Genomic DNA, 24,686 nt, shown 5'->3' with positions numbered 1-24,686 from the left:
TGATTGTACCTTCAAATAATGGTGATCAGTGCTATCGTAGCATTGGAAAAGTGTGACGTTATGGATTGGTGGGATGAGGGTTTTGTGCGGAATAGCTCTGACAGCGTCATTAGAGAGACATGTTATTTAGTTCGATGCTCATTATGATAAAGTATGACAAAGTTTTGCATCTCTCTTGCAGAACATTGTATCGAAGCGAAAGATCCTTGCAAAATAGCAAGCACAAGTTTAACAGCGTAGTGATTCTTACCATCATGCCAGAATTGGCAAGTCCAGTCACGGGCGAGCCAACGCTTTTGCCGACGTCGTCGCGTTTCGTCCAAGTGGAGTTGCAAACATCCAGCGATCAACCATGTCGACTACAAGCGCTTATATGGTTGCGAGTCTGTTAGAAAAGGTAAGGGTCTCAGAGTAGATCAATTCAGTCTGAACTGAAAACTAACCTCTGCTTCACATAGATGTCAAACAGCGATACCGATTTTCGGTATATGGCGCTGAATGATCTTACCAACGAACTGCAAAAGGAAAACTTCTCTTTGGAGGATTCTACAGAACAAAAAGTCCTTCGAGCTGTTCTTAAGCTACTAGAAGATAAGAACGGCGAAGTCCAGAATCTCGCTGTCAAATGGTAAGGCATATCTTTGTTAAGCAAAAGTCCCCACAAATGGGAACATTATGATATTTATCTTATAACCAACCATTGTACTCATGTTATTTTTTCATTCAAATCCAGTCTTGGACCTCTCGTCAGACGTATTAAGGAAGCCCAAGTGTTGGAGGTCATTGATCAGCTTAGTAATTTCGCCGCGCAGCAGAAGAACGACGAGCTCCGCGGTATTGCTAGCATAGGTAAGAGCATTGGCTTTGTTCAGTAACAAATCATCATAATGCAGGTTCTTACATCAAAGCATTACATAGGATTAAAGACAGTCATTGTGGAAATCACTCCAAACCGAGCCAGTAATGTTTGCAAGAGGATCATTCCAAGGCTACTTCAACAGCTGGAAAATGTAAGTTTGCCATACATGCCATTGTGCTTTGTACTGACTGAAATTAACATTGTTTATAGCCTGGCGGTTCATATGAAGTTTACATGGATTCCTTGGATACGCTATCAGAGTTGCTGAGTCGTTTCGGAACTCTGATTCCCTCTGAACAACAATTGCAAATTCAAAAAGTCCTTCTACCTTTGCTCAGTCATCCTCGTCCGGCAGTACGTAAGAGAGCCACAGTGACCATTGGTCATCTAGTCGCGCATATTTCTGAGCAGCAATTTGAGTCACTTGTGGAGTTCTTGCTGGAAAAGTTCAACCAGAATCAGGATTCGAGCGATAGATTGAGGACGCTTGTTCAAACGACTGGTGTTCTAAGGTAATTTGATGATTTATGGATTATGTACCTTGAATCTTCCTATCTAACAGGAATCTTATTATAGCCGATACAGCGCAAGTAGACTTGGTGCCCATATACCGCAATTTTTGCCAATCATCATAACCCATGCTTCTTCCGAAGACGCTGATGATGAATTGCGAGAAATTTGCTTCCAGTCTTTAGAGTCGTTTGTCATTAGATGTCCTACCGAGATCACCCCCTTTGTTGATCAAATAATCGAATTGGCTCTGACTTATCTTAAGTACGACCCCAATTATGCAGCTGATGAAGACGAGGTACGTTTAACTGGTCAGCCTGTAGGAGTATGTTTGGATTATATTCGTCTCACACATAGTAAAGTCTGAAGATGAGGAGATGAAAGACGATGAGGACGAGGAGGACGAGGAGGAAGATGACGAGATTGAGTAAGAACTCAGTTCACGAATGAAAGTCTTAATGATCATGTATTTTGACCAAATGCGTGGATTTAGGGATTATTCTGACGATGACGATGACGTTTCATGGAAGGTGCGCCGATCTGCATCCAAAGTCTTAGCCGCTTTGATCGAGACACGCCACGACTTGCTTTCACAGTTATATCAAACAGTTGCGCCTGCATTGATTAGCCGATTCAAGGAAAGAGAGGAATCTGTTAGAGTGGATATCCTTCAAACTTTCATTGTTCTTCTTCGACAGACATCTTTGTATGGTGGTGATAATGTTGGTATTCCCAAGGAGAAGGATATCTTCGATTTCGACATTGCAAGCGAGCGTATAGATGTATTCTCAGCACGAGCGGCAAGCGCAAACCCCAACATTGCGATGATGGAGACCGAAGAAGGGTGAGTTTCATATAATGATTTGCACTGTGTTTTATTGTGAGCACTTGGAAACGGTTTTTTCATCTTTTATTTCCTTAGACCAAAGCAACTTTTGCGTATCTTGGTACCAAGCTTGAGTAAGGCACTTGCTCGTCAACTTGGTTCAAAATCAACCCAAACGAGGCAAACCGGATTCTTATTGTTGAAGGAGCTTGTAACTGTGCTCCGAGGTGGCCTTGATGACTACTTTGAGCCACTTGTACCTGCTATTAGGTCTTCGTTGACAGCGACGGTCTCACCTGATAGTCATCATATTGGAACCAACTCTAACCTCAAGATTGAAACCTTGTCCTTCTTGCGCAATTACTTCCGAACCCATTCGGCTGAAAGCGTTCACCCCTATCTCGATCGCTTATGTCCTGCAGTGATTCAAGCTGTATCTGACAAATTCTATAAGATTGTTTCCGAGGCTTTCTTAGTTTGCATCGAGCTTGTTGGCGTTTTACGACCCGTTCACAGTGACCCTACATCTGCCTCTGGCTACAAATTGTCACCTGTCAAAGCAGAGTTCCAACAATACATAGACGAGATTTACAACATTACGACACGCGTGCTATCTACCAGTGATGCTGACCAAGAAGTGAAAGAGCGAGCTATCATGTGTCTAGGTGTTCTCTTATCTCATGCCGGTGACCAACTTCAAGATCAAAAGGCTGCTCTCCAAATGTTGTTGGATCGACTTCGCAACGAAATCACGCGTTTGATCAGTGTTCGAACTTTGACCATTGTGGCAAGAAGTCCTGTAGTAGACGAAGAGGAGCTGCAAAATGCCGCTTTAACATCCATAGATCAGGTGGCAGTACTGCTTCGAAAGAGCAATCGTGTTCTCCGTGTTGCAAGTCTTTACTGCTTGGAAACTCTCACAAGAAGGTATGGAAAGCAGACTGGAACCATATGTATTTTTACTTATTCAAATTAACTGTTTTTTTTTTATATAGATTTGGTCAATCATACTCTCAGCAGAGTGTGCAGACCATACTTGCCGAACTCAAACCCTTGATCAGCGATGCCGATTTGCACTTGTTGCCGTTGGCTTTGTCCAACGCCGTTGTGATTTTAGAAACGAACCCACAGTCAGTAGAGAGCATCAAAGCAGAAATACTACCTGCAGTATTCCAGCTAGTCCAGTCGCCTTTAATCCAAGGATCGGCCTTGACAAGTTTACTAAAGCTCTTTGCTGCTATCGGCAAAGCGAGCCCAAGTGACTACGATAGTTTGATCCAACGACTTATCAACCCAGTTCTTACAGTCAATATGCAAGGTGTTGCTGCCGGTGGAGTTGCAGCTGTTTCCAACAAACATGCAAGCTCAACTATCTCACAATGTGTCGCCGTACTGGCCACAAATACAGACGAGCAGAACAGAGAGAAGACTATCAATGAATTTGAAAACTTTGTTAAGGTGAGATGAGTTATCTGATAAACAGTGAAATTTTACCGATAATTTTATTTACTTCTTCATATGCAGGACCCCTCTACAAATGACTCTGTCAAATATTTGTCACTGTTGACTCTGGGTGAAATTGGCCGTAAAGCGTAAGTATGGTTTTCGAGAGACCTGATTTGCGACCGCAAGATAGTAACTCTGTCTTTAGTGACTTGAGTTCACGACCAGATATATACAACACTGTGTTAGATCTTTTTGGAGCACAATCGGAGGAAGTCAAATCTGCAGCAGCATTTGCATTGGGTATGTAATTCTTAAATATGCTTTATTGTAGCAAGAGGCTGTCGCTCATGCTTCTTTACAGGTAACATAAGTATCGGTAATGTTGCACAGTACATTCCTAGAATTGTAGCGGAGATCACTGAGCAACCAAAGAAGAAATATCTTTTGTTGCACGCCCTCAAAGAGATCATCACTCGGTACACTCATCAAGAGGGTGGGGCTGGTCTCGCCAATGAATCAGAGAAGATCTGGATACTCCTCTTTGAAAACTGTGAGAGTGAAGGCGAGGAAGGAACGCGCAATGTTGTCGCCGAATGCCTTGGAAAACTGACCTTGACAGATCCTTACAAGTTTTTACCCGATCTGAAGGTAAAACTTAATGATTCGTCTACATTTTACCTTCTACTCGACACTAAACATGGCATGACATAGAATCGACTCAATTCCCCATCTGCACATATTCGTGGAACTGTAGTGACAGCTATCAAGTACACTTTTATTGATCAGGCTCAGCACTACGATGAACTGTTGAATCCTATCATTGTCGAGTTCTTATCACTCATCAAGGATGAAGATCTAGTATGTGATTTAGTGAATATATTTTCACCGTACAATGAGAAATACTGACTTTTTTCACTTGCAGAATGTTCGCAGACTCTCTCTATCCACGCTTAACTCAGCTGCTCATAACAAACCCTATTTGATCAGAAACGTTCTAAACACTCTGTTGCCGCTCTTGTATCAAGAAACCATGGTGAAGGTAAGCGTTGCATTGAGTTGATTCGATCAACTGTACATACAACTGACCATCACATTACTCCCGCATTCAGAACGAGCTAATTCATTTGGTAGAGATGGGTCCGTTTAAGCACAAGGTCGACGATGGTTTGGAAATACGAAAAGTGAGTTACATTGCCAGTGTTAAACTATTGAGGTTAAGAAATTTTGCTCATGATGTTGTATAGTCTGCCTTTGAATGCATGTACACCTTGTTAGAAACATGTCTCGACAAAGTAGACGTCTATGCTTTCTTGGACCGAGTGAGAGCAGGTCTTGAAGACCAACATGAGATCAAGGTCCTTGCTCACTTGATGATCATTCGCCTGGCGCATGTAGCACCAACTGCCGTAGATCAAAGTAAGTGCTTCTTTTCTTTCCTCCTTGAAAGACACTTGAACAAAAGATGCTAATCCAACGCTTTGGCATCCAGAAATAGATGACATGATTGGTCCCTTGAAGGCAACCATAGATTTCAAAGTCAAAGGCAACGCTGTTAAGCAAGAAGTTGAAAAGAATCAAGAACTTGTCCGATCGGCTTTGCGAGCTGTCGCTGCCCTTTCTAAATTGGCTGATGCCGGTAAGCTGCTTTCTTAAGTATACCTAGCTCTCTATAAGTCATCAAATAATGAGTTTTTTTTTTTTTTTGGCAGCACCATCAGCCAGATTCGTACAATTTGAAAACGAGATCAAGAATGGTCCTTATGCTGAAGAGTATAATAACATATGGAACGATAACGATGCTAAGGAAAATCGCGGTGACCTTATGGACCTGTCTTGAGCACATCATTCTTTGATGTACATGCAAGACAAGCTATCGATATTGTGATCAAAATCAGTCCTTTTTGCGTCTGCCGGCATAGTCTTCATACCATTGAACCAGTAAATCATTAAAAAAGCATGTTCCGGTATGTCAAAATTAAGCTTTAATACTGAAGTTGACTTTGACGATGAGTGGTTGGTGTTGTTGCTCTTTAGTGAACAACACAAATGTTCGTTATTCAAATTGCATTTTGTAATGGCACAAAATCTGGTGCGTTTGATCATTTCGATATCATTTCACGATATCGAATGTAGCTGTAGTAACTGGATCCAAATATGGCCAAGAAGATCCCAATAGCGTTCTAGTAGGCAATCAAATTATCATGAGTAACCCTGTGTGTTGAGGTTGTGTAAACATGCATTATATCCTTACGGTGGTGGTGATTGTGTTTTGAAAGATTAATGTGGCCAGCAAGGTCTGAAGACAGCTCTTCGCTGTTCCTGATATAGTATTCGTCAAGGGAGAAGTAAACTTGACTTGAAGGAAAACACTGATATTAATGCCAAAGCCAGTGATTCCCGTCAACACCATGAGAGTCCAAAACTTGGTACTATTGTATGCTGCCAAATTCTGCCAAATCGCACCCACTTCGTTTGAACACAACAAGATGGACCCCAACAATAAAATGGCCATCGTGGTATTATAATGCAATAACTTGTACTCGTTATGTACGACAATGGGTAGACTTTTCTTCACGTAGATGCCGTATAAAGCAACAAAAGCGGATGATCCGACACCGTAGATGATACCACTCCAGGAAAAGTTGATCTCGCCTAGCGAACCAATGGCAAAGCCCAAAAAGACTATCAGGCAAGCCAGCAGAGCTGAGTGGGATGTTTTTTGTCCCAAGATGACATATGTAAAAAGTATAGTGAAATTGATGGATAGGGACCGAGCCACTTGGTAAAAAGTAACCTCCACGTATTTCAGACACAGATTGTTGAATACCAACATAAGCACATAAATCACTGTGAGTGGGGCAATTTTGATAGCTATAGCTGGGTCAAATTCGTAAGGTGGTATAAGGCTGATGGATGGGTTCCTGTAAGGACAACGTTTGTTACTACTACAAGGATGTTTTCAGTGTATTGTAGCTTATTTATTTTTTGGGGAACTTACCATTTTCCAAGTTCGGAAAATACAATCAAAAGGACCAAGGCTACCAACAGTTGAAACCAAGTGACGAACAAAGGGTAAGGAAAATTATACTTTGCTGAACTAAGAATAATCTTGTTCAAGAATACGACTGATAACGAGATGACAAAATAAAATAGAACCACCAACGCAATCAGACTAGGTGAGCTCTTTTTCTTAGCCGATGGTTTATCACTGTGGCGACGAGAAGCCGGTTTATCCAAGGCCGACTGTCTGCGTTGAACAGACATACCAAAGTGAAAGAGAGGTTAAATAAAAGAGGGACCATTGAGAGCAAAAAAATAAGCGGTTGTCGAACGTAGCGCAACTCCATCCATCGATTGTACTCAATTGTAACACTTGTCGATTTTACAGGAAAGAAATCAAATTTCTTACATATCATGTGACCACTTGAGCCTTGGAAAAAGATGGCCGAGCTTTCCACAGTAGCAGACTTATCCAAGTTCGAATCGTACCCAGTCAAAAATCATGGATCGATATCCCCCTTATTCTGGAAGAGACAGCTATGACGACCGATACAAAGGTTACCATAGTCGACCTAGAGACGATTTACATCGATCACACGATGGCTACCGAGAGCCAGACTACAGAGATCGAGATGGCGGCCGACATTATCCACCGTACATGCGATCACCGCCACGACGACCAAGTGAGTCTGGCCGACCCTTCCGTGATCACTCTCCACCCCCACCACCCCATATGCGTAGCAGATACAGATCTCGGTCTCCTCCACCGCATCCTTCTTATCGATCACCGCCGCCGTACCGAGAGCGATCTCACTATCCTCCACCACCCTACCACTCACCCTATCGTTCCAGCAGCGGCTCACCATATACTCGAAGACCACCACCTAGCAGTTCGATTCCACCCATGTCCTCACATCGGCAGTATGTAGCTCCCAGTGGACCTCCTATGGTGTCTTCTCCTATCAATGAATTACCGCCTTCTCTACGAGGACCATCGGGCCCACCTCCACCTCCACCACCGCTTTCTCATCACCACCACAGTCGCCCTAATTCGCCTGGACCTTATCCCGCACCACCACCAATTGCTTCTCCTCATCCCCGGACAAGAATCTTAATTGCTCCACTACAAGAAAAAGAGGTTAGTGATTAATGTCTTTGTGGATAATATCAATTATCTTGATGATCTCACATATTCTACTTTGCGACTATTTGTTATAGATTCGAAGGCAGGAAGAAGAAGGCCGCAAACTTCAAGTTGAAGAATTATCGATCATTTCAACCATGCGAAAAAAGAATCAAGACCTTATGCTTGCAGCCTGGGAGGTTGACAAGGCTGAGCATCAACTGGAACTCGTACAGCACCAGTGGCAAGAAGGCAATCTTGATAGTGTGTTGGATAACGCACGGTTCCTCGCCATTCATTAAATTTGTCTCAAAGTCTTCCTCAATGTACATATTACTATTCTCTCTCTCTCAATTAGAATCACTTTGTTATTTATATTTTGTTTCCCATGGGCATTAAATATAGCGCTTTTGAAACGAAGAGAGAAAATATTGAAAAGTACAGATGTTACGGGGAACAAAAACACAATGGAGCAGGAAGGGTATGAATTATTGCTTCTTTCCTTGAGCCTCCTTTTCAGCCTGAATGCGTCTGCGCTTGATCTTGGTGTTCATGTAGGTACCAAAGACTGCACAAAATGAATGTTTGTTAGTCGGTATATTGCGTTGATATTAAAAAAAAAAAATTAAAATGGTGATGACTTACCGAAGGCAACCAAGTTGAAGAAGGGAACCCAGGTGTGAGGGGGCAAGAAGTTTTGAGCAAAGGTCATGGTGATGGGAGAGATGACCCAAGACACCTTTTGCATCTGGAACCAGCCATTCTTGACGGAAGCGATGACCTGGGAAGGAGATCTTGCTCCAGCAATAATGGTCATGGCGGAAATGTAGACTGCATGACGAGTTTACACAAAAGTAAGCATCAGGCGATAGTCATACCACAGTTCCCCTCGGTGACGATCCACTTACCACAGTTGAAAATGGGAGAAATGATCAAGTTGGAAGCCAACAATTGCAATAACTTTGCTTTGGGACCAGTCTTGCCAGCAAAGACTTTGTTCAAAATGTCGTAAAGTACATGATTCAAAGGTCCAGACACCAACAAACCTAGAAATGGGTGGCGATCAGTCAATGAATGGAGTTCGATGCATTGCACAATCAGAGCGAGATCTCACCGTAGAGAGTCATTTGTACAACTCGCTTGTCAACTGGTCCAGCGCTGGTAGGCTTTGTGCCGGAAAGCTTCTGGGCTGTGAACTCCTGAACACCAGACAAGACGGCGCTGGTAAGAGCCTTGGTTCTCAATGGATGAGCAGCCAATTCAGTCAAGTACATGGTGAGTAGGGAGGGGTTTGCAGGTGCGGCAGCCATTATTGAGTGCGGGGAAAGTGAACAAAGAAGAAGTTCTCAGTAACGGATATCGGTTTGTCATTGAAATTCCACTCCCCCAATCTTTTTTGGCTCTCACGAAACTCTAATTGAATCCTACTGGGCGGGGTGGCCACTCACATTTAGCCGCGCTAACATCTTTAAGAGCGTATTGTTAGTGATAACCACCGTGTTCCCTAGTATCCTATTGTCATAAGTTGCTACATTCAATAAATTTCAAAACGCACTGTTGTCGAAGAATATTTAGCCGATGAATACACCATCATCCGTAAAAATGGAAGTGGTCCCACGGACCGAAAAGATACAATTTCCTGAATCGGACGCTGGGGGCATAAACGAATGTGATACAACGTAAATGCAGAAAAGATTCACAATCTTCTTCAAAGTATAGCCAGTGAAAATTTGAGCTTGGCCACATGCAGAGAAAAAGAGATAGACGGCCAGATTTTGGTGTCTGTTACCGAGAACTTGAATGTGTATAGGAAGAAGGTCAGTTCGTATGCTAAAGCGTCGAGAGTATCAGACAAGGCACTGGAGAGGCTCTGCTTGCTTGACTACTATATGGTTGAAACAAGTTACCTCTTTAATATACAAACGAGGTGTAAACCGTTCACTTTACACACAAGATAAATTAGACTTAATCGAATGACATGAGTACAATATGTCATGTAGCGTTCTGTACTCTCGCACCATCATACAAGTAGGGTCGCATCATATAGACTATGGATTTACCCACATTAATGCCTCCACACATAAAGAACAAAGTATGTAAAAAAGGTTGCATTCTGTTGTATTTTTTAATATGGAGAAAAACAAAAAGAAATAACTACAATTGAGAGCAAGGAAATGGATCTAGACAGTGGCAAAATGTGAAAATGGTTTGGATTGAATGAGTGTTTAGTCAGACTTGGACTTCTTCTTCTTCTTGTCCTTCTTGGATGATGATTCCTCATCAGCATCCTTCTTATCCTTCTTGCTCTTCTTCTTTTCCTTCTTCTCTTCATCATCCTCAGTCTTGCGCTTCTTCTCCTTCTTCTCCTTCTTAGCTTCAACGACGGTTTCTTCTTCTTCCTCTTCGTCATCATCAGCCTTACGCTTCTTGTCCTTCTTTTCCTTCTTCTCCTTCTTCTCGGGGGATGCCTCAGTCATGACAGTATCTGACTTGCTGCTGTATGCTGTGCTCTTGTTGAACTGGAAGGCTTCTTGCTTCTTGCCTCCGCTCTTGTCCTTGTTGATCTGAGCGCCTGCTCGTCCTTCAAGTTGGCGAAGTCTGCTCTCAACCTTGGTTCGGCCAGCAAGACCGATATCTGGAGTATCAGTGTCGCCCAAAGCGTCAACACGGACAGAAATGGAAGCCTTGGTAGCAACCATACGAGCGATCTTTCCCTTAAGCTTAGGACCAGCTTGACCGATCAATGATGCGTGATAGATCAAACCATACTTGGGTGTGTCGTGCTTGGTCTTGAGAGCGCGGAAGAGAGCCTTTTCAGCACCAAGAATTTGAATAGTGGAAGCAGGCTGCTTGGCAAGGTTCATGAGGGAACCGGCGTGGGCAATCAAACGAGCACCAACAAGTTCACCAACAAGCATGGTCAAGTTGGGTGCGATAGCTAGATAGTCAAGAGTTAGGAACAATGAATTTTTTTTAACTTGGCCAAAATGTACATTTATAAAAAGACTTACCATTCATACGGTTCTTGAGGTATTCATAGAGTTGTGTTCGGTATTCAGTGATGGAGATAACTTGGTCACACAACTCGTGGATGTTTTCAATATCCTCTTGCGAAATCTCAGTACCCATAGAAATTTCAGCGGCATCCTTGAGCTCCTTCTCAAGTTCTTCGGGAAGAACAGCAGACAAATCCATGTCTTGGGCATTGGTTCTGAATCCCATAAGCTTTACAACCTTGGCATAGGCCAAGTTGTCGACAATGATTCTGCCCATTTCGGGGAAATGCCAACCATACCATTCCTTGACACGCATAGCGTAGATGTTCAATTCCTTGTCAAGATCATCAAGAAGGGCAATAGCTTGAACAATCATAGTGTCAACCTTATCAGGGCTGAACTTGAGCTTATAGCGAGAGAGAGAGTGAGAAAGACCAAGAGACATGGCATTAATGTCAGAGTGGGAAAGACCAGTGATCAAAGACTCGAGCTGTTCGCGAATACCACGGTACAAGTCCATGACGGTGGAGTCAGAAACAACGTTGATACCAAGTTTCTTGTTGACAGCGCTACCTATAAACCAGATTGGAACATCAGAATGCCGTTTTCAAGACTGATATACGCAGAGCATCGTTCATGAACTTACCGAGCTTGGGATCGCAGATAATGAGGCTCTCCTTCTTCATTTCTTTGTCGGAGATCTCAGTTTCCAAAAACTTTTTCAAGTTCTTAGGAAGCTTTCCTTCAACGATACCAGTGACGGCAGACAAGGCATCGGTGGTGTTTTCAAACTTTTGGAAAGCCTTGAGCTTGACACTGTAATAAGCATAGTGGGGGAAAGTTTAAATCAGGATAAATTCATTCGCATTGCTAAAAAAAGTTATTCAGATCGGGTCTGTCAACATACGTCTTGTTGGCTTGCTCAGCAGTCTGGAAGTCCTTCCAGATATTTTCAGGCTTTTCCATCTTGCCATCGTCAACAAGCTTGAAGAGCGCGAAGCCCGCGGCAGTTTCGTACAGAACGAGCATTGAGATTTGAAGAAGTGAAAGTCGAACGGAACCAAAAAAAAAAAATTTCTTAGGAACTGGTAAGCTCTGTAGGACGATGACATCTAAGCCACCGTTTCTTCGCGGGAAAGCAAGTCACTTTTTTTTTTTCCTTTTTTTTTTTTTTGGCACCAACTGCACAAAACCAGTTTGACGACACGAGACTGCCCGTGTGCTTAAAGTCGCGTTCAACGTCGTGAATCGAGATTATATTATTCTATATTTTTTATATAATCAATATTTGAAAATTACAAAAAGATCTTCTAGGGATGCTAAGCGACTTCACAATTTTCTGTACAGGCGAAGGAAGTAACGCATATTCTGTATGTCTAATGGGTATTGAAGGTGTCCTGGATACCTACATTGGAAAGCTGAGGTTTAATAATTATACGTCAAAACTTGTTCTGAAATATGACCTAACATACCGGTACCATTTCGAGTCTTCACTTATGACTTTCTCGAGAGACTTGATAGCATCCAAGAGTGTATAAATCATATAAGTTTGGTCACCGATTTTGAGGTGTGAGAATGAGCCAGCTGAATCTACCACCAAAAGATAGGCGCCTTTCTTCATATTGCTAACCAAAGACTGAATCAGGGCCATCGATTTTGCCTTGTTCACAAACAGCTCGTTCATAACAAACATAAAAGTAATCAAATCTGCCTCCTGGATCAATTGATCTCTGCGCGGAGAGGGTTCCAGCACATCACCTTGCTCATATGAGCAATGCAGTTGTTTCGAGTCTAATTTCCACTGACGACGAACGGATTCTTCCAAACGATCAAGCACTTCACTCCAATCTCCTATATCTTGCATGTATAGCTGTACATGCTGCCTGGCAGGTGGCACGTGTAACATAGCTGCCGACATGCCAATCAGTTCGGATCCACTTCCAGAACCGGGTAGATAAATCCTAGAGCTTTTAGCAAGCAAGCGCAATAGTTGTGTATGTGATCGGAATATCTCATAATAGCAAAGCGCTCGTCCAGGTATATAGGCAGCTGTGTAGACAGGCAAGTTGCTCGGGGTTGTGAATATACTCACATAATCTCGTATGTAAAACGCTTGCTTGATGGATTGTAAAGCCATATTGAAATCATTTCGAGCGAATGTCTCCCTACAACCTTCTTCTATGACAAATAGTACGTCTAAATGGGTCCAAGACGAGGTAGATTAGTAATCTGGTTACCGATCATGGCGAAATGAGGCAAAGTATACTTGCTCTGCTCTGGGTCCTTGGTTAAGCGTCTCAGCCTTTCTAGAATGACAGTTTTATCCGTCGATCCAGTTTTTGGCTTGATCTTCTTTTTGTCTACTTCATCACTGCGTTCGTCTGATTTTGAATCCTCCTTTGTGGAGAGCTTGCTAAACTCTTGAGATAATGTGTCCTTTTGCATGTCGCTTCTGAAATTCACTGTCGAAGCAGCTCAGCGTCAATTTGTTGGACTGTCAGCGGTATCTGAAAATGTGCGTCAGTCAACTTGACGCCTCAACGGTGCTGCAAGGTATTGACCTTTAATCGTTACATTCCATCTCCAAAAGTGCAACCATGCCCGAACTTACAGAAGTAATTTGTTAATGAAATTGATCTCTCTTTTGAAAAAGTTGTTTATGCTCTATTGGCTTGCTAGGTGGAACACGTCCGCAGAATAGTCCACAAGACACTTTTGGGGATAAAAATAGCAAGTGTTAGCGCAGTAAGTAACTGGCGTTTACATCCATAGAGCGAAGACAAGACGCCGGAAAAGTAATAATCATCATCTCTAACTCTAGAAAGAAGACTCTATTGTTTTTCCAGGAGTTGAGGGCGGCGAAATCGAAAGCAAACTCACTGGACGTAGCATTGTTGACACCAAACGATGGGGAAAGTATTACGTGTTGAGTAAGTATACTGCTTGGAATGTCATTTCAGCTTTCCTCATAGAAGGGGTTTGTAACTTTAGTGCCTTCATAGTAATGGACAAAGGTCCCAACATAGTTGGTCACCTGGGAATGACTGGCTGGGTATATGTAAGCAAGTTGGCATACTGCGGCTGTTCCTGATAAATTACTAAACATCCATCCAGATTGAGATAACCCACAAGAAGCCTATTGATGGCAAAGAAAAAGAAATGGCATGCGAATGCCGTATGTGTCTTAGAAAGGATCCAAAGCACGTTTGGCCACCAAGATTTTGGAAGTTGCAACTTACGTTTGAAACGCCCGATAGTCATATCACACTGGCGTACGACGATGCTAGGCGTCTTGGTCGTATTCGACTTGTTGACGGCGACCCAATGAAGGAACTTCCTATATCGAAATTAGGATTTGACCCTTTACACAACCTTCCAGAATTGCCAGAGTTCACACAAATGGTTCAGCGGCGGGCTGTTCCTATCAAGGCGCTCTTACTTGATCAAAGTTTCTCGGCTGGTGTGGGAAACTGGGTTGCTGATGAAGTTCTTTGGCACGCAAAAATACATCCTGGACACTATACCAACGTTTTGACGGATGAAGAATGCGAGGCAATTCATGAAAAACTAAGCTATGTTTGTCGCGTTGCAGCTGAAGTTGATGCTGACTCCAGCAAGTTTCCCGACAACTGGTTGTTCCTTCACAGATGGGGTAAAGGCAAGGGTAAGAGCCAGCTCCCAGACGGCAACACTATATCCTTTGAGATGGTAAATTTTTGAAGACATTTTGATTATTACTATATAGTTCCTGACATTTCTCGATAGTTTGGCGGAAGGACCAGTGCTTTTATTGCGGCGATCCAAAAACTACCTAAAAAATCGGCTTCAGAAAAGGTGAAGGCTGTGAAAAAGAAGACAGTCGCTGTAAAGAAGGTAGTCAAGGACGATGATGATACTGAAAACCAGAAGGTGAAGTTCGTGAAAAAGAAGACGGTCGCTGTAAAGAAGGTGGTCAAAGACGAGGATGATACTGAAGACCAGAAAAATACGAATGTTCGAAGAAGCGGTCGAAAGAAAGTCAAGGTTGAAGAACAAGTTGTAGAAGAGAAGAATGTGGAAGTATCCAAAGCAGCTAAGAAACGAAAGTCTGTCGCCACTACATTGAAAATAGAAGATGATCTACCAAAGAAGCGAACTAGTCGAAGATCAGGCCGTTAAATGCTATTAGTTTCTTAAAATGTGCAAATACTTTATTTATATGGAGGATACCTTTATGCGACGTTATATACAATAAACATGATAAAATGCTTAATTACGTTTAGATGACTTAAGAAAAGTCAACACAACGTGAATATTTAACACATACATCTAAGCTCTGCTTTTAAACTTTATCAGAGGCAACTGTATTGGCTTCAAGATCAGCTGTGGGATTCTTGGATTTGAGCTTTCTCTGCTTGTAGATTTCAATGAAGTTCATTGATGGACCAATTGATGGCATGAAAATCCATGTTGCAAGCATCGCGATAGATAACGCTAGAGTAAATGGCATCATGCCAATAACACCAGCCTTACTGGCAATCTGGCCGTTTACAAATGGAAACAACGCAGCACCACCTTGCCCAAGACTAAAATAATTTCTTTGTATGAGACCAATGATAGATAACAATGAAAACAATTAACGAAGAAGACTTACCCGACCAAAAAGCCGATAGTTGTTGTATGAAGGTATCTGGGTAGAATTTGGGACACCATAGAGACAGTAGTAGGAAAAATAGGACCAAGAGCCATTCCTAGGATGACTAAACCAGCAAGATCAACTGGTATTGGGGTTGCTTGCCAAATAAGAATAATCTATTTCGTAAAGTTTAGATAAATGTAACTTTTTTAGTGGAACAATCGGAAGGAGACTTACCATAGCGCAAGTGACGATCAAATACAATGTGACCATGCGTTTTTCACCAAACCTAGCAGTGATGGCTCCCAAAAAGATGCGGCCAAAGGTAAGGCCAGCCCAATAACCGGATGTGACTTGAGCAAGTTGTACGGGATTTCCGCCTCTAACTTCAGTCAAGAAGGAGAAACTCCATGAGCCGAAAGTAACTTCAGTGCCAACGTAGAACAACAAGAAGACAGAACAGACAGGAGTGACCCGCTGCTTGATGACTTGTTTAAAGATACTGTCTCTCTTAACCGTGAGCTCTCCATCTTCAGCTGTGCTCTCGGGTGCGGGCTCAGTATGAATTTCAATTTCTGTGTTGCGGAAATTGATATACATTCCCAAGAGACTAAGACCAGAAAGACCAGCTAAAATCATATAAGAAACTCTCCATGAAAGGTTGTGTTCCAACAATGAAGAAGCCATAAGAGGGCCAATCATTGCGCCAGTACCATAACAAGCTGAAAGAAATCAATATACACGATACCATTCATGTAATAACAACATTTTTTTTTTTAGATATCTCACCATGAAGCAAATTCAAAACCGTAGTGGTATATGGAGCAGTAATGATATAAACGTTGCAGCCGGCATTCAATAATGATAGGCCTCCACCCACTATAATCATCATAACACATATTACTGGGAACGGCAATCCAAAGAGGATAACAACATATCCAATCACAAGCATGGTGCATCCGAGATAAAGAGACCCCTTTTGTGTAATTTTGGAGACAACATAACCATTGGAAAAAGCCATTACGAAATATCCTCCTGCTTGGAGTAGAAATAGGATGGACACCAGACTGTCGCTAACCGAATAATACTCCTTCAGGCGAGGTAAGATAACACCGAAATTGCCGTCCTGCAGTCCCATCAGAGAGACGGTGTAAAAACATTGAAGAATCTGAAAAATCGTCTTTCGAAGCCGCTGTCTATCTGTTTCAGTTTCTCCTGTCGCTTCCGTTGGTGAGCTATTACATATCGTAGAAGCCGATTGATCGTCAGATATCGGTTCTTGTGGTTTCTCTTTGCTGCAATGCACAACGATTGTTTGTGCATCGGATGTATCTGATTGTGAGCGCACGAATACCGGTGCTTCGCTGTGTTCCATGTTGTATGATGGGTGAAAAGAGTTATTTTATTGAAGGACCATCGTGGATCAGCGTCCTTTTTATATTGGAGAGCTGCGGCTGATGAATCTTTTTTTTTTTTTTGTTCACCTATTCTGGCGGTGTTCATGGGACAACATGGCGATTATGAAATAAAGTTTGCGTGTTCGCCAGTCTGCAAAAATTTTCAAATAATATAAACGAGCAACAATCACTGCGAAACACGAATTTGCCAGCAGCTATTGCCTCCAACGGTGAATTCTCCATCAATTTGATTTGCATGGTGCTTCTGTTACTGAATGCTCTCTCACAGTCTCTTGTGGTAAACACTAAACTCTGTCAATGGAGAACAGATCCAGAACCTGGTTGAGTGATCCATAGATTAGAGTTTTCTTTTTTTATATGGGGTTCTACTCTACTTTCGCCATGGTAGGATCATATTTGCAGGTCCGACGTAACCGATACTGTCCAATCTGACTTCCTCAGTAGAAAATGTCAAACATCCGAACCATACAAAATGCCTTTCTGAGATTACCCGATTCCCAAATGGATTGAACCTTGTTTATTCTTATTTTTTTTTTCTGATAATAGAGATGAATGGTTTGCTGACACACAATCCGAGGGTACCGCGTTACACGTTGAATACGGGAGGTCCAATTATAATAGCATTTAAAAATGTTCCCGCCTCCAATTGCCTCTGTTCGGTAGTGCTTGCTGGTAGTTTCAAGAGACAGTTGGCCCCAACCATACTTAAAATCCTTGAGCTTTGTTGAACGCCGGTTGAAGTCACAGTGATGTGACTCTGGTTTGGTTGCACTTTTCCAATGGCACGGTGGTATTCTGGTCTTGAGTCCAATTTGATAGAATGTGACAACTTTTGAAGATGGTGTGAGAATGGGGTGTATCAGTGTACGTCAACGTATGCTCATTATTTACCTTGACTTGCATCACTGGAAGCTGAAAATTCGGCATACCCGCCATCTTACGTAGAGCAGGCATGACAAATAGGTAAAAAGTTACATTGGCAGACACAGGGTTACCGGGCAGCGCGAAAACCAATTTGGAATTAACCGTGGCAAATGTAGTAGGCTTCCTAGTCTCAAATGCGTTGTGTGAATTTCTATCGTGGGTAGTGGTAATGAGATCAGTCAGCAACTTACCCAGGCTTCATGCGCACGCGACCGAAGTGTATAGTGGCTCCCATTTTTTGCTCCAAAATCGGCTTAAGAAGATCCATTTCGCCCATGGAAACGCCGCCTGTGGTGATCAGTACATCAACTTCATCTAAGCTCAACTTTAATTTCTGTTCTAGATCATCAATGTGATCGCCCACTATGCCGAGGTCAATGGCTTCGAACCCTGCGGCGCTAATCGCCGCCAGTAAAGTTGGTCGATTGCTGTCACGTATTTGGCCCGGTCTTAGATTCACAGTGTTTGTGTGGTCGACGACCTCGTTACCTGTTGACAAAACACCGACTCTTGGCTTGCGATACACCGAAATGGAGCGTATTCCTACAGAAGATAGAACACCAATTTCGCCTCCCACTGAAGTGATAATGTCGCCTTCTTGGGCTATTGTATGCCCAATAGGTGTATCGCACCCGATTTCTCGAACATTTTCGCCTACTTGTACTTGGGCCAAAATTTTCACCACCTTTTCTTGTTTTCCGTCATCTGATGTTTCCTGTAACTCCGTATCCTCTACCATGACAATAGCATCGGCACCGTCAGGTATCATTCCTCCAGTTGTAATTCTTGATATCTGTCCACTTTGGAGTGTGAATACATCGCTGCTACCAGCAACAGAGGATGTCACCACAGGATAGGAGCCAGGTCCGTCTTGCGCTAGAGATCAGTTAGTACAATTTAGCATGCTTGCGGACAGCGAAACTCTTCACCATTGGCCTCTAGTACCTTTGACCGCATATCCGTCGACAATAGATGCTCTATAGCCAGGCACAGGTTCACGAGCAGTCACTTTTTCCGCGATCACATATCCTATCAATTTATCGTCCACTTCCTTTATCTCCGTTTCTAGTGGCTGCGTATATTTTTGGATCAACGCGTTTCCTTCTTCCACCGTTATCATTGGGTATGGGGATTGACGATGTCTTCGTGTCACTGTAAAAAATATTAGAAGACAATTTTTCAAAATAAGTGACAATTGAAAAATACGTACCTGGAGCATTTAGTGGATTGGAAAGGTTTCCAGTAGTGTTATCTCTCGCCACTTCGTCGCTCTTATGAGTACATGTGTGTGGTTTAGGATGATGATGGTGGTGATGGTGGTGGTGCGACTTGCTATCGTCTTCCGGAGATTGCAGCATCTTATTGTGAAGGCCGGAACCGGATCCTCCTCTCGTCAATTCCACAGCATGAGGAAGAATATCAAGCACACATTCAATGTTCTCTTTGCATGCCTTTGGACTGCCGGGCAACGTCAAAATGATTGATTTTCCTCTAACTCCACACACAGGGCGGCTCAGTGCTGCAAAAGGGGTGTATTTCAGCGACGTTGACATCAGAAGATGAGTGATTCCAGGCGCATCTTTATCTAACAACGATTTCACCACCTTCACGCAAACTGTCAGTCAGATCATTAAGGTAACAGCGTTCTGAAAGATCTGCATACCTCAGGTGTATTGTCCCGAACACCAAAACCAGTTCCACCCGTAGTAACAATTACATCTAACTCTTCTATATCTGTCCACTTCAGAAGAGCTTTGGATATTTCTTTCGGATCGTCTGAAGTTATTGCCGTGTCAACGACATTCCAGCCCACCGCAGTAAGGGTATCGCGTAAAAGAGGGCCACTTCGATCAGCTTTCGGCTTATTTGACGATGTGTCGCTTACAGTAAGAATTCCAACCCTTATCAAAGAAGCTTGAAAGCCAATACTTTAATGTCGTTGCATGACGTTCAACTAATGCAATGGTTCACTTACTCATATAAGTAATGTGTCGAAATTTCAGAGCAAAGGATATAACTTAGGTTAATTGTGGACTTTCAAAATAGCTTGAACGCCTACCAGTGCGCCTTGTCGCGTTCAGATAAATTAAGCAAAAAGGACTCGCTGGGTTTATCAAAAGTATTGTTCCAAAACGATGCGGTTTATTCTATGCTATAAAGCATTATATGTAATTAAATAAGTATGCACTATGACCCTAGTATTGGGCATTGCTATTTACGCCTTAGCCTCGACCAGGAAAGCGTTGACAGTTTGGCAGAAATTGTTGGTATTGTCGGCTTGCTTAGCCAAGGATTTTCCACCGCTAGTTACCATATTGGTTGCTGCCTTGGTGTTCAAGTTGTAGAGATAGACATTCTTATTGGATTCCAAGTCAACCATAGCATCTTGGCAGTCCTCGGTATCAAGGCAAGTTTGACTGTAGTTGCTGTAAAAGTTGTACAAACCAGTTCCATACACATACACATCGGACGATTTGATTATTCGGAGACCCCAGGCCAAGGCACAATTGTCTGAACCAGCAGCACAGTTGGAGAATGTAGGATCATTGTATGACTTAGATGGAGTGTAAGGTTGAGGTGCCTTAGGTCCAGGTTGATAGTAAGGAGTCTCAGTTTGGATCATGGCCATCAACACATTCTTTGCATTAGCGATTTGGTATTGGTATAGCACCTGTAGTAAGGAAGTTAGCTCACAGTTCACATCAATTTCATAGATATAGCTTATTCAATAGATCTTACGTTGTGTTCTGAAGCGGTACCATACATCCAAACGGGGCCTTTAGTAGACTCTACAGAGATACCACGTCCAGTGTAGATACTCACTTGAGGGCCACCATCAAGGTCATGATCAGCGGTCCAGGCCCAAACATTCTCAAGATAAGCGGAGGATGACTTTGTCAATTGAAGTAACATGTAGGCAGCCTTGCAAGCGTCCTTTTCACTTTCTCCGGCTGGGCATTGTGCAGCTTGAAGCTCTGTTCCAGCAGTACCTCCAATGCGGAAATGTGTATCCCACATTCCAGTTGAACCAGGTTGACCGGCAGGATCGCGGATATTCCATTGAACAAGAATAGCACCAGGTTGAGCACCTTTGGTGGCAAAGATAATGTCGGAGATTTCAGCAACTCCTTTATCACCAGTATTTCCAACCTTGAGCATAGGTGTGGGCTTCATTTCTGAGGAGAAAGCAGCTCCATTGGCCATCAAGACCGACCAGGCTTCACCAACAATTCTTGTTCCTGCGGGAACATTAACAGTCTTGCTGATAATGTACACACCGGCAGGGAAATAGACGATCTTGCAGCCAGCGGATTCTGTTAAAACTTTTTGAATAACGGCAGTATCATCGGTTTTACCATCACCCCGGGCACCAGAAGCTGCAACAATCGAAAATTTGGTTAGTTGAGATACATTGGCTAAGTCATGAATCCAAGGTTTCACATTTCTTACCCTTAACAGAAACGAAGTCGCTAGCAGCATATTGTTCATATTGTGGCCTAGGGCGTTCAAAGAATCTTCCATCTGAAGCCAAGAGACTAGCACTTTTCTTGGGGAGAACTGGGAGGGTCTTTTGGTTGAAGGTTCCGGAGCCGCTAGTGTTTGTGTAGAGAGAGCCTTGACCCCATGAAGTAATGGTCATGGTGCCTGAAGTTCCGGCCAAGCTGGTCATAGTACCATTTCCAACAGCAGTGTGTACATTATCCAAAACAACATTATCCAAAATCAAAGATCCAGATGCCTTGGTCTGAGAAGTGGAAGAGGTATCAGAAAGAACACCTGTTGGGGTATTGCTGATTTTAGCATCCACGACAGTGATACTGCCAACACCTTGAGAAGTGGGACCACCTGCAGTCATGTCAATACCGACATTGCAGTTGTTGATGTTCAAAGTCTTAAAGGTCCAAGCCCAGTTCCAGTTCATATAAATGGCGGTTTGAGCATTGCTAATGGTAAGATTTCTCGACGTGAACTGCTGGTTACCAACCCAAAGACCGAACTTTCCACCATCAAACACAAGGTCAGACATGAAACCACCTGAACCATTCTCCATCCAGACACCTTGATGATTGGTGTTTGTGGCTTTGGACATCTTGAAGACCAAGTTGGTCAAAGAAGTAGCTTGAGCCACCTGCCAGTGAATACCGGTAGATGATGAGGTTGCAGGAGTCTGGGTAAGATCGAAGACAAAGTTTCTGACTTGTCGGAAAAAGTTGTTCTGGTTCTGATACCATTGTACGCCTCCAGCCCCGTAAGGATCTGAGTCAATGAGTCCAATGCCTTGGAAGGAGGGAGCCATCAAGAGCGTGGGGGGATTCAATGCATTTCCCACCAACTGTGTGTAGTAGTACATCACGATGGGTGTTGAAACAAGATACTTTCCCGAAGGAAAGTAGACGAGAGCAGGAGCAGTGGTAGAGGTACCACAGCTGGACCCACACCGGCTGCCGGTTGAAATGGCTTTGTTGATACAAGCAGTGTCATCCGTTACGCCATCACCTTTGCAACCAAAGTCCATAACATTGCGATAGACGGTATATGAGGAATCGGTATTGAAGGGGGACGTTCCATTATGAGCAATGCTGCCAATCCACATATCCCCAGAGTGGACGGTGGGAGTAAGCTTTGTACATTTTCCTGGACTCTTTTTGGATGCCGCGTCGGGTGCTGGTGCAGCTGCAATACAGGGAGCCAACAGAATTGGGACGAGAGCACTCAACCAATATGTTCCAACCATAATGAAAAGAAACTTTTACTTTGTTTCAGGTACGGCCGATCAGCCATCTTTTTATAACTCGACATTCGCTGTGGCTATTAAGCGGTAAATAAAAATTTGAGGATCCACTGTGTCTGGGAATTGGTGCCGCTGGTCCCACTTCATTTTCCAGCTGCTTATGTTGCACCTTGCACAAAAGCGATTCCCCCACTGACTAAACTGCCGGTCACTGAAACTTGTTGCAACAGTTGCATACAGCCATATTGTTCAATCCGCTTCTTGGATATATATGCCAGCAGCTAATTTCGTTTGTAATATAGGTAGTGTTCGCCCTAAATGCAAGGATGTCATCATATATTAAATCCCTTCTTAATCTAGAGCTAAAATAGACCAATTATGACTCTGTATAAACTCGTAGAAAAAAATAATGCCAAATGAGCAGAGATTCAAGGTAATTAAACTGAGGTATTCCAAAAATGGAAGTCCGCCTTAATTTCTTCGTCGGATTACCAGCCGACAATACTTCCCTACCCGTGGATATGTACCGTCCCATCATGTTTTCCCAATTTCCTTCAATACCGTTGCACACAGTGTCTTCTTAGAATACCCCTTTTAAAGAAATACCACTCAGAAGCTTCTAAGACGCGCTTTGAATATAGGTTTGAGATACCACAATGATCTCCTTTGCAAGACATTTGCATATCAAGACCAAGGAAGCTCTATACTTGGGTAATTTTCTTGCTTGAAACGATATTCACGCAATTGAGTTTCTTCGTAGCTCGTTGGCTTGGTGGCGTGTCTAAATTTGTAGTATGCACAACGAGCTTCTGCTGTTACAAGTCCAAATGATACTCTTACATCCACTGCGGCCGGTCATTAGCCCGTAGGAAAAACGGCTAGTATTACTCCACTGCATCCGTTATTCCGGATTGCAAGCCTCCATCGCCAAGGATGTCTTTTAAAGTTCTCAAATATGCGTGCTTCACAGTCTTTTAATTTAGACTTTGCCCTCATAAGGTCGCCTTGTTACTCTGTTGGAACAAGACGCGCCGGACAACCAAAAAGCAGTCCTCATTGATGCTCTTCAAAAGATCCGCTGACAAAACTGTAACTGGTCCGTGTCCGTTCGAGTCTGCTACTAAAAGCATTTGCTATCGCTTTTGGAATCTCTAACAAATTTTGACTTCGATGCGACTTCCATTCACCAACCCATTCATATTGATTGCCGTCTAGGCATTATTAGTCATCCCGATTGACCTGAAACACTGCATAGCTACTTCATTCGGCACTCAAACGGTGTGCCTGTTTTACTTCACCGACAGTGGCCTACTTTTTCTTTTTATATTTCCTGGTCTCCGCATATGACTTCTACTTTGAAGGTTGCGGCTTTTACCATCGCATCGCTCAATTGGTGATTTTGGCGGTATGAAGACGGTTAACAGTGGTAAGAGAGATACATCAAGTGGCTAGCCATTTGCTTTATTCAATTATCATTCGTACTGACTAGGGTCTTCTCATAGTAGTAAGCTACTAAAGAAAACGTCACCAATGATTCTGAAACATGCCTATTTTAAGGGCTCTCTACATTCAACACAATGGGCCAGTAAGCTTTAATCTCAGTCTGGCTAGAACCGCATTATTTAAAATGGCGAATGGCCGTTGCTGAACGAGACTTGCCGAGACTATTCTTGAAAAAGATATTGAAGCTACGCTACAAGACCCGACATGACTGATGATGTTGCTGATGGTAACAGTTCCCTCAGTGCTGCTCGCGATATCGGCGGTAATCCGTCACCTGATGATGTGTAATACACAGTCGCTCGCTCATATGGGTTGACTAGCTCGTCATTCTCAAGCAAGTGACATTGCCGACGGAGCAGGGTCTCATAATCAAGAGAGTACTGGATAAGATTTTAACAACATATACCATGGTCAATCGGATTCTGCTTAAGTTACTGGTAACAATGCCTTCGTTGGTTATGCTAGGATACTTCTTCCAGTTGAAGAAATGAGAACTTAAACCTCTGGTGTTCATATCCCCTATATGACTGACGATACCCAAACAAATTTTTCCGCGAACTTTCACTGTAGGATATGTTGATGCGGTGGAGCTTTTTCCAGAATTGCTACTGGTACGTCGTATGCAATTGCTTTTGATCTTGCCTTTATTTCCAGTAGTGGGTCGATCATGGCTTTGCCAAACCCAAAAAGTAAATGACCGATCATGCAAACGGACAATATCCCTTACCATCTGC

The 24,686-nt window shown here is 43.0% G+C and overlaps 10 protein-coding genes across 10 annotated transcripts; 3 read left to right on the top strand and 7 right to left on the bottom strand.

Annotated features, from left to right (window-relative positions):
- The first annotated feature begins 298 nt into the window (after positions 1 to 298).
- Positions 299 to 5,635, top strand: K450DRAFT_254853 (uncharacterized protein). Its single transcript, XM_051591267.1, has 19 exons — positions 299 to 397; positions 459 to 628; positions 734 to 849; positions 919 to 1,010; positions 1,070 to 1,371; positions 1,436 to 1,667; positions 1,732 to 1,796; positions 1,863 to 2,213; positions 2,292 to 3,122; positions 3,191 to 3,653; positions 3,720 to 3,787; positions 3,847 to 3,941; positions 4,003 to 4,289; positions 4,353 to 4,499; positions 4,564 to 4,680; positions 4,751 to 4,822; positions 4,886 to 5,057; positions 5,131 to 5,277; positions 5,351 to 5,635. The coding sequence occupies exons 1-19, from the start codon at positions 353 to 355 to the stop codon at positions 5,476 to 5,478; spliced, it is 3,900 nt and encodes a 1,299-aa protein (XP_051441907.1). The 5' UTR covers positions 299 to 352; the 3' UTR covers positions 5,479 to 5,635.
- Positions 5,636 to 5,740: 105 nt separating this feature from the next.
- Positions 5,741 to 6,905, bottom strand: K450DRAFT_178633 (uncharacterized protein; the record flags this gene model as incomplete). The annotated part of the gene is made up of 3 exons (XM_051584300.1): positions 5,741 to 5,821; positions 5,893 to 6,547; positions 6,640 to 6,905. 3 exons carry the CDS (start codon positions 6,903 to 6,905, stop codon positions 5,741 to 5,743), a joined length of 1,002 nt encoding a protein of 333 aa, XP_051441906.1.
- Positions 6,906 to 7,108: 203 nt separating this feature from the next.
- K450DRAFT_113399 (uncharacterized protein) lies at positions 7,109 to 8,228 on the top strand. Its single transcript, XM_051583935.1, has 2 exons — positions 7,109 to 7,779; positions 7,860 to 8,228. The coding sequence occupies exons 1-2, from the start codon at positions 7,144 to 7,146 to the stop codon at positions 8,064 to 8,066; spliced, it is 843 nt and encodes a 280-aa protein (XP_051441905.1). The 5' UTR covers positions 7,109 to 7,143; the 3' UTR covers positions 8,067 to 8,228.
- K450DRAFT_254844 (uncharacterized protein) lies at positions 8,077 to 9,318 on the bottom strand. The gene is made up of 4 exons (XM_051591266.1): positions 8,879 to 9,318; positions 8,673 to 8,810; positions 8,410 to 8,595; positions 8,077 to 8,332 (listed from the first exon to the last, which is right to left on the bottom strand). Exons 1-4 carry the CDS (start codon positions 9,072 to 9,074, stop codon positions 8,253 to 8,255), a joined length of 600 nt encoding a protein of 199 aa, XP_051441904.1. The 5' UTR covers positions 9,075 to 9,318; the 3' UTR covers positions 8,077 to 8,252.
- A 539-nt stretch (positions 9,319 to 9,857) lies between these two features.
- On the bottom strand, positions 9,858 to 11,830 carry K450DRAFT_254828 (uncharacterized protein). The gene is made up of 6 exons (XM_051591265.1): positions 11,668 to 11,830; positions 11,407 to 11,576; positions 10,785 to 11,333; positions 10,182 to 10,702; positions 10,070 to 10,100; positions 9,858 to 10,010 (listed from the first exon to the last, which is right to left on the bottom strand). Exons 1-6 carry the CDS (start codon positions 11,787 to 11,789, stop codon positions 9,994 to 9,996), a joined length of 1,410 nt encoding a protein of 469 aa, XP_051441903.1. The 5' UTR covers positions 11,790 to 11,830; the 3' UTR covers positions 9,858 to 9,993.
- A 161-nt stretch (positions 11,831 to 11,991) lies between these two features.
- On the bottom strand, positions 11,992 to 13,212 carry K450DRAFT_254826 (uncharacterized protein). Its single transcript, XM_051591264.1, has 3 exons — positions 13,031 to 13,212; positions 12,233 to 12,956; positions 11,992 to 12,165 (listed from the first exon to the last, which is right to left on the bottom strand). The coding sequence occupies exons 1-3, from the start codon at positions 13,203 to 13,205 to the stop codon at positions 12,090 to 12,092; spliced, it is 975 nt and encodes a 324-aa protein (XP_051441902.1). The 5' UTR covers positions 13,206 to 13,212; the 3' UTR covers positions 11,992 to 12,089.
- Positions 13,213 to 13,329: 117 nt separating this feature from the next.
- K450DRAFT_254822 (uncharacterized protein) lies at positions 13,330 to 14,828 on the top strand. Its single transcript, XM_051591263.1, has 6 exons — positions 13,330 to 13,375; positions 13,440 to 13,505; positions 13,582 to 13,690; positions 13,763 to 13,812; positions 13,875 to 14,424; positions 14,526 to 14,828. Exons 1-6 carry the CDS (start codon positions 13,358 to 13,360, stop codon positions 14,573 to 14,575), a joined length of 843 nt encoding a protein of 280 aa, XP_051441901.1. The 5' UTR covers positions 13,330 to 13,357; the 3' UTR covers positions 14,576 to 14,828.
- K450DRAFT_254813 (uncharacterized protein) lies at positions 14,781 to 16,765 on the bottom strand. The gene is made up of 4 exons (XM_051591262.1): positions 16,165 to 16,765; positions 15,613 to 16,097; positions 15,394 to 15,551; positions 14,781 to 15,325 (listed from the first exon to the last, which is right to left on the bottom strand). The coding sequence occupies exons 1-4, from the start codon at positions 16,748 to 16,750 to the stop codon at positions 15,082 to 15,084; spliced, it is 1,473 nt and encodes a 490-aa protein (XP_051441900.1). The 5' UTR covers positions 16,751 to 16,765; the 3' UTR covers positions 14,781 to 15,081.
- A 537-nt stretch (positions 16,766 to 17,302) lies between these two features.
- K450DRAFT_254809 (uncharacterized protein) lies at positions 17,303 to 19,817 on the bottom strand. The gene is made up of 7 exons (XM_051591261.1): positions 19,693 to 19,817; positions 19,381 to 19,631; positions 18,928 to 19,321; positions 18,663 to 18,869; positions 17,909 to 18,593; positions 17,685 to 17,841; positions 17,303 to 17,622 (listed from the first exon to the last, which is right to left on the bottom strand). Exons 1-7 carry the CDS (start codon positions 19,694 to 19,696, stop codon positions 17,380 to 17,382), a joined length of 1,941 nt encoding a protein of 646 aa, XP_051441899.1. The 5' UTR covers positions 19,697 to 19,817; the 3' UTR covers positions 17,303 to 17,379.
- Positions 19,818 to 19,932: 115 nt separating this feature from the next.
- Positions 19,933 to 22,311, bottom strand: K450DRAFT_178566 (uncharacterized protein; the record flags this gene model as incomplete). Its single annotated transcript, XM_051584298.1, has 3 exons — positions 19,933 to 20,388; positions 20,457 to 21,094; positions 21,168 to 22,311. 3 exons carry the CDS (start codon positions 22,309 to 22,311, stop codon positions 19,933 to 19,935), a joined length of 2,238 nt encoding a protein of 745 aa, XP_051441898.1.
- Positions 22,312 to 24,686: the final 2,375 nt, after the last annotated feature.

The sequence above is a fragment of the Umbelopsis ramanniana genome, assembly GCF_025399195.1.
Source record: "Umbelopsis ramanniana AG unplaced genomic scaffold K450scaffold_57, whole genome shotgun sequence".
Classification (NCBI taxonomy): domain Eukaryota; kingdom Fungi; phylum Mucoromycota; class Umbelopsidomycetes; order Umbelopsidales; family Umbelopsidaceae; genus Umbelopsis; species Umbelopsis ramanniana.
This window is presented reverse-complemented; position numbering and strand designations above follow the sequence as displayed.

Excerpts from the sequence above, each read along its gene's own strand:
- K450DRAFT_254826 (XM_051591264.1), bottom strand. The coding sequence starts at position 13,205 with ATGCAAAAGGACACATTATCTCAAGAGTTTAGCAAGCTCTCCACAAAG. Across the intron at positions 12,957-13,030 it reads AACCAAGGACCCAGAGCAGA|ACGTACTATTTGTCATAGAA; the intron begins GCAAGTATACTT and ends GGACCCATTTAG. Across the intron at positions 12,166-12,232 it reads GAAGACTCGAAATGGTACCG|GTATCCAGGACACCTTCAAT; the intron begins GTATGTTAGGTC and ends TTTCCAATGTAG.
- K450DRAFT_254853 (XM_051591267.1), top strand. The coding sequence starts at position 353 with ATGTCGACTACAAGCGCTTATATGGTTGCGAGTCTGTTAGAAAAG. Across the intron at positions 3,942-4,002 it reads TGCAGCAGCATTTGCATTGG|GTAACATAAGTATCGGTAAT; the intron begins GTATGTAATTCT and ends GCTTCTTTACAG. Across the intron at positions 5,058-5,130 it reads ACCAACTGCCGTAGATCAAA|AAATAGATGACATGATTGGT; the intron begins GTAAGTGCTTCT and ends TTTGGCATCCAG.
- K450DRAFT_254813 (XM_051591262.1), bottom strand. The coding sequence starts at position 16,750 with ATGGAACACAGCGAAGCACCGGTATTCGTGCGCTCACAATCAGATACA. Across the intron at positions 16,098-16,164 it reads GGTTTTGAATTTGCTTCATG|CTTGTTATGGTACTGGCGCA; the intron begins GTGAGATATCTA and ends GATTTCTTTCAG. Across the intron at positions 15,326-15,393 it reads ACTATCGGCTTTTTGGTCGG|TCTTGGGCAAGGTGGTGCTG; the intron begins GTAAGTCTTCTT and ends AAATTATTTTAG.
- K450DRAFT_254822 (XM_051591263.1), top strand. Across the intron at positions 13,691-13,762 it reads GGGAAAGTATTACGTGTTGA|TAATGGACAAAGGTCCCAAC; the intron begins GTAAGTATACTG and ends GTGCCTTCATAG. Across the intron at positions 13,813-13,874 it reads ACCTGGGAATGACTGGCTGG|ATTGAGATAACCCACAAGAA; the intron begins GTATATGTAAGC and ends ACATCCATCCAG.
- K450DRAFT_254828 (XM_051591265.1), bottom strand. The coding sequence starts at position 11,789 with ATGCTCGTTCTGTACGAAACTGCCGCGGGCTTCGCGCTCTTCAAGCTT. Across the intron at positions 10,703-10,784 it reads CTATGAATACCTCAAGAACC|CTATCGCACCCAACTTGACC; the intron begins GTATGAATGGTA and ends TTGACTATCTAG. Across the intron at positions 10,101-10,181 it reads AGAAGGACAAGAAGCGTAAG|GATGATGAAGAGAAGAAGGA; the intron begins GCTGATGATGAC and ends CGCAAGACTGAG.
- K450DRAFT_254809 (XM_051591261.1), bottom strand. Across the intron at positions 18,870-18,927 it reads CAATCCACTAAATGCTCCAG|TGACACGAAGACATCGTCAA; the intron begins GTACGTATTTTT and ends TATTTTTTACAG. Across the intron at positions 17,842-17,908 it reads CGCGTGCGCATGAAGCCTGG|GAAGCCTACTACATTTGCCA; the intron begins GTAAGTTGCTGA and ends ATTTGAGACTAG.
- K450DRAFT_113399 (XM_051583935.1), top strand. The coding sequence starts at position 7,144 with ATGGATCGATATCCCCCTTATTCTGGAAGAGACAGCTATGACGACCGA. Across the intron at positions 7,780-7,859 it reads CTCCACTACAAGAAAAAGAG|ATTCGAAGGCAGGAAGAAGA; the intron begins GTTAGTGATTAA and ends TATTTGTTATAG.
- K450DRAFT_254844 (XM_051591266.1), bottom strand. The coding sequence starts at position 9,074 with ATGGCTGCCGCACCTGCAAACCCCTCCCTACTCACCATGTACTTGACT. Across the intron at positions 8,596-8,672 it reads TTCTCCCATTTTCAACTGTG|TCTACATTTCCGCCATGACC; the intron begins GTAAGTGGATCG and ends CTCGTCATGCAG. Across the intron at positions 8,333-8,409 it reads CTTCAACTTGGTTGCCTTCG|TCTTTGGTACCTACATGAAC; the intron begins GTAAGTCATCAC and ends CATTTTGTGCAG.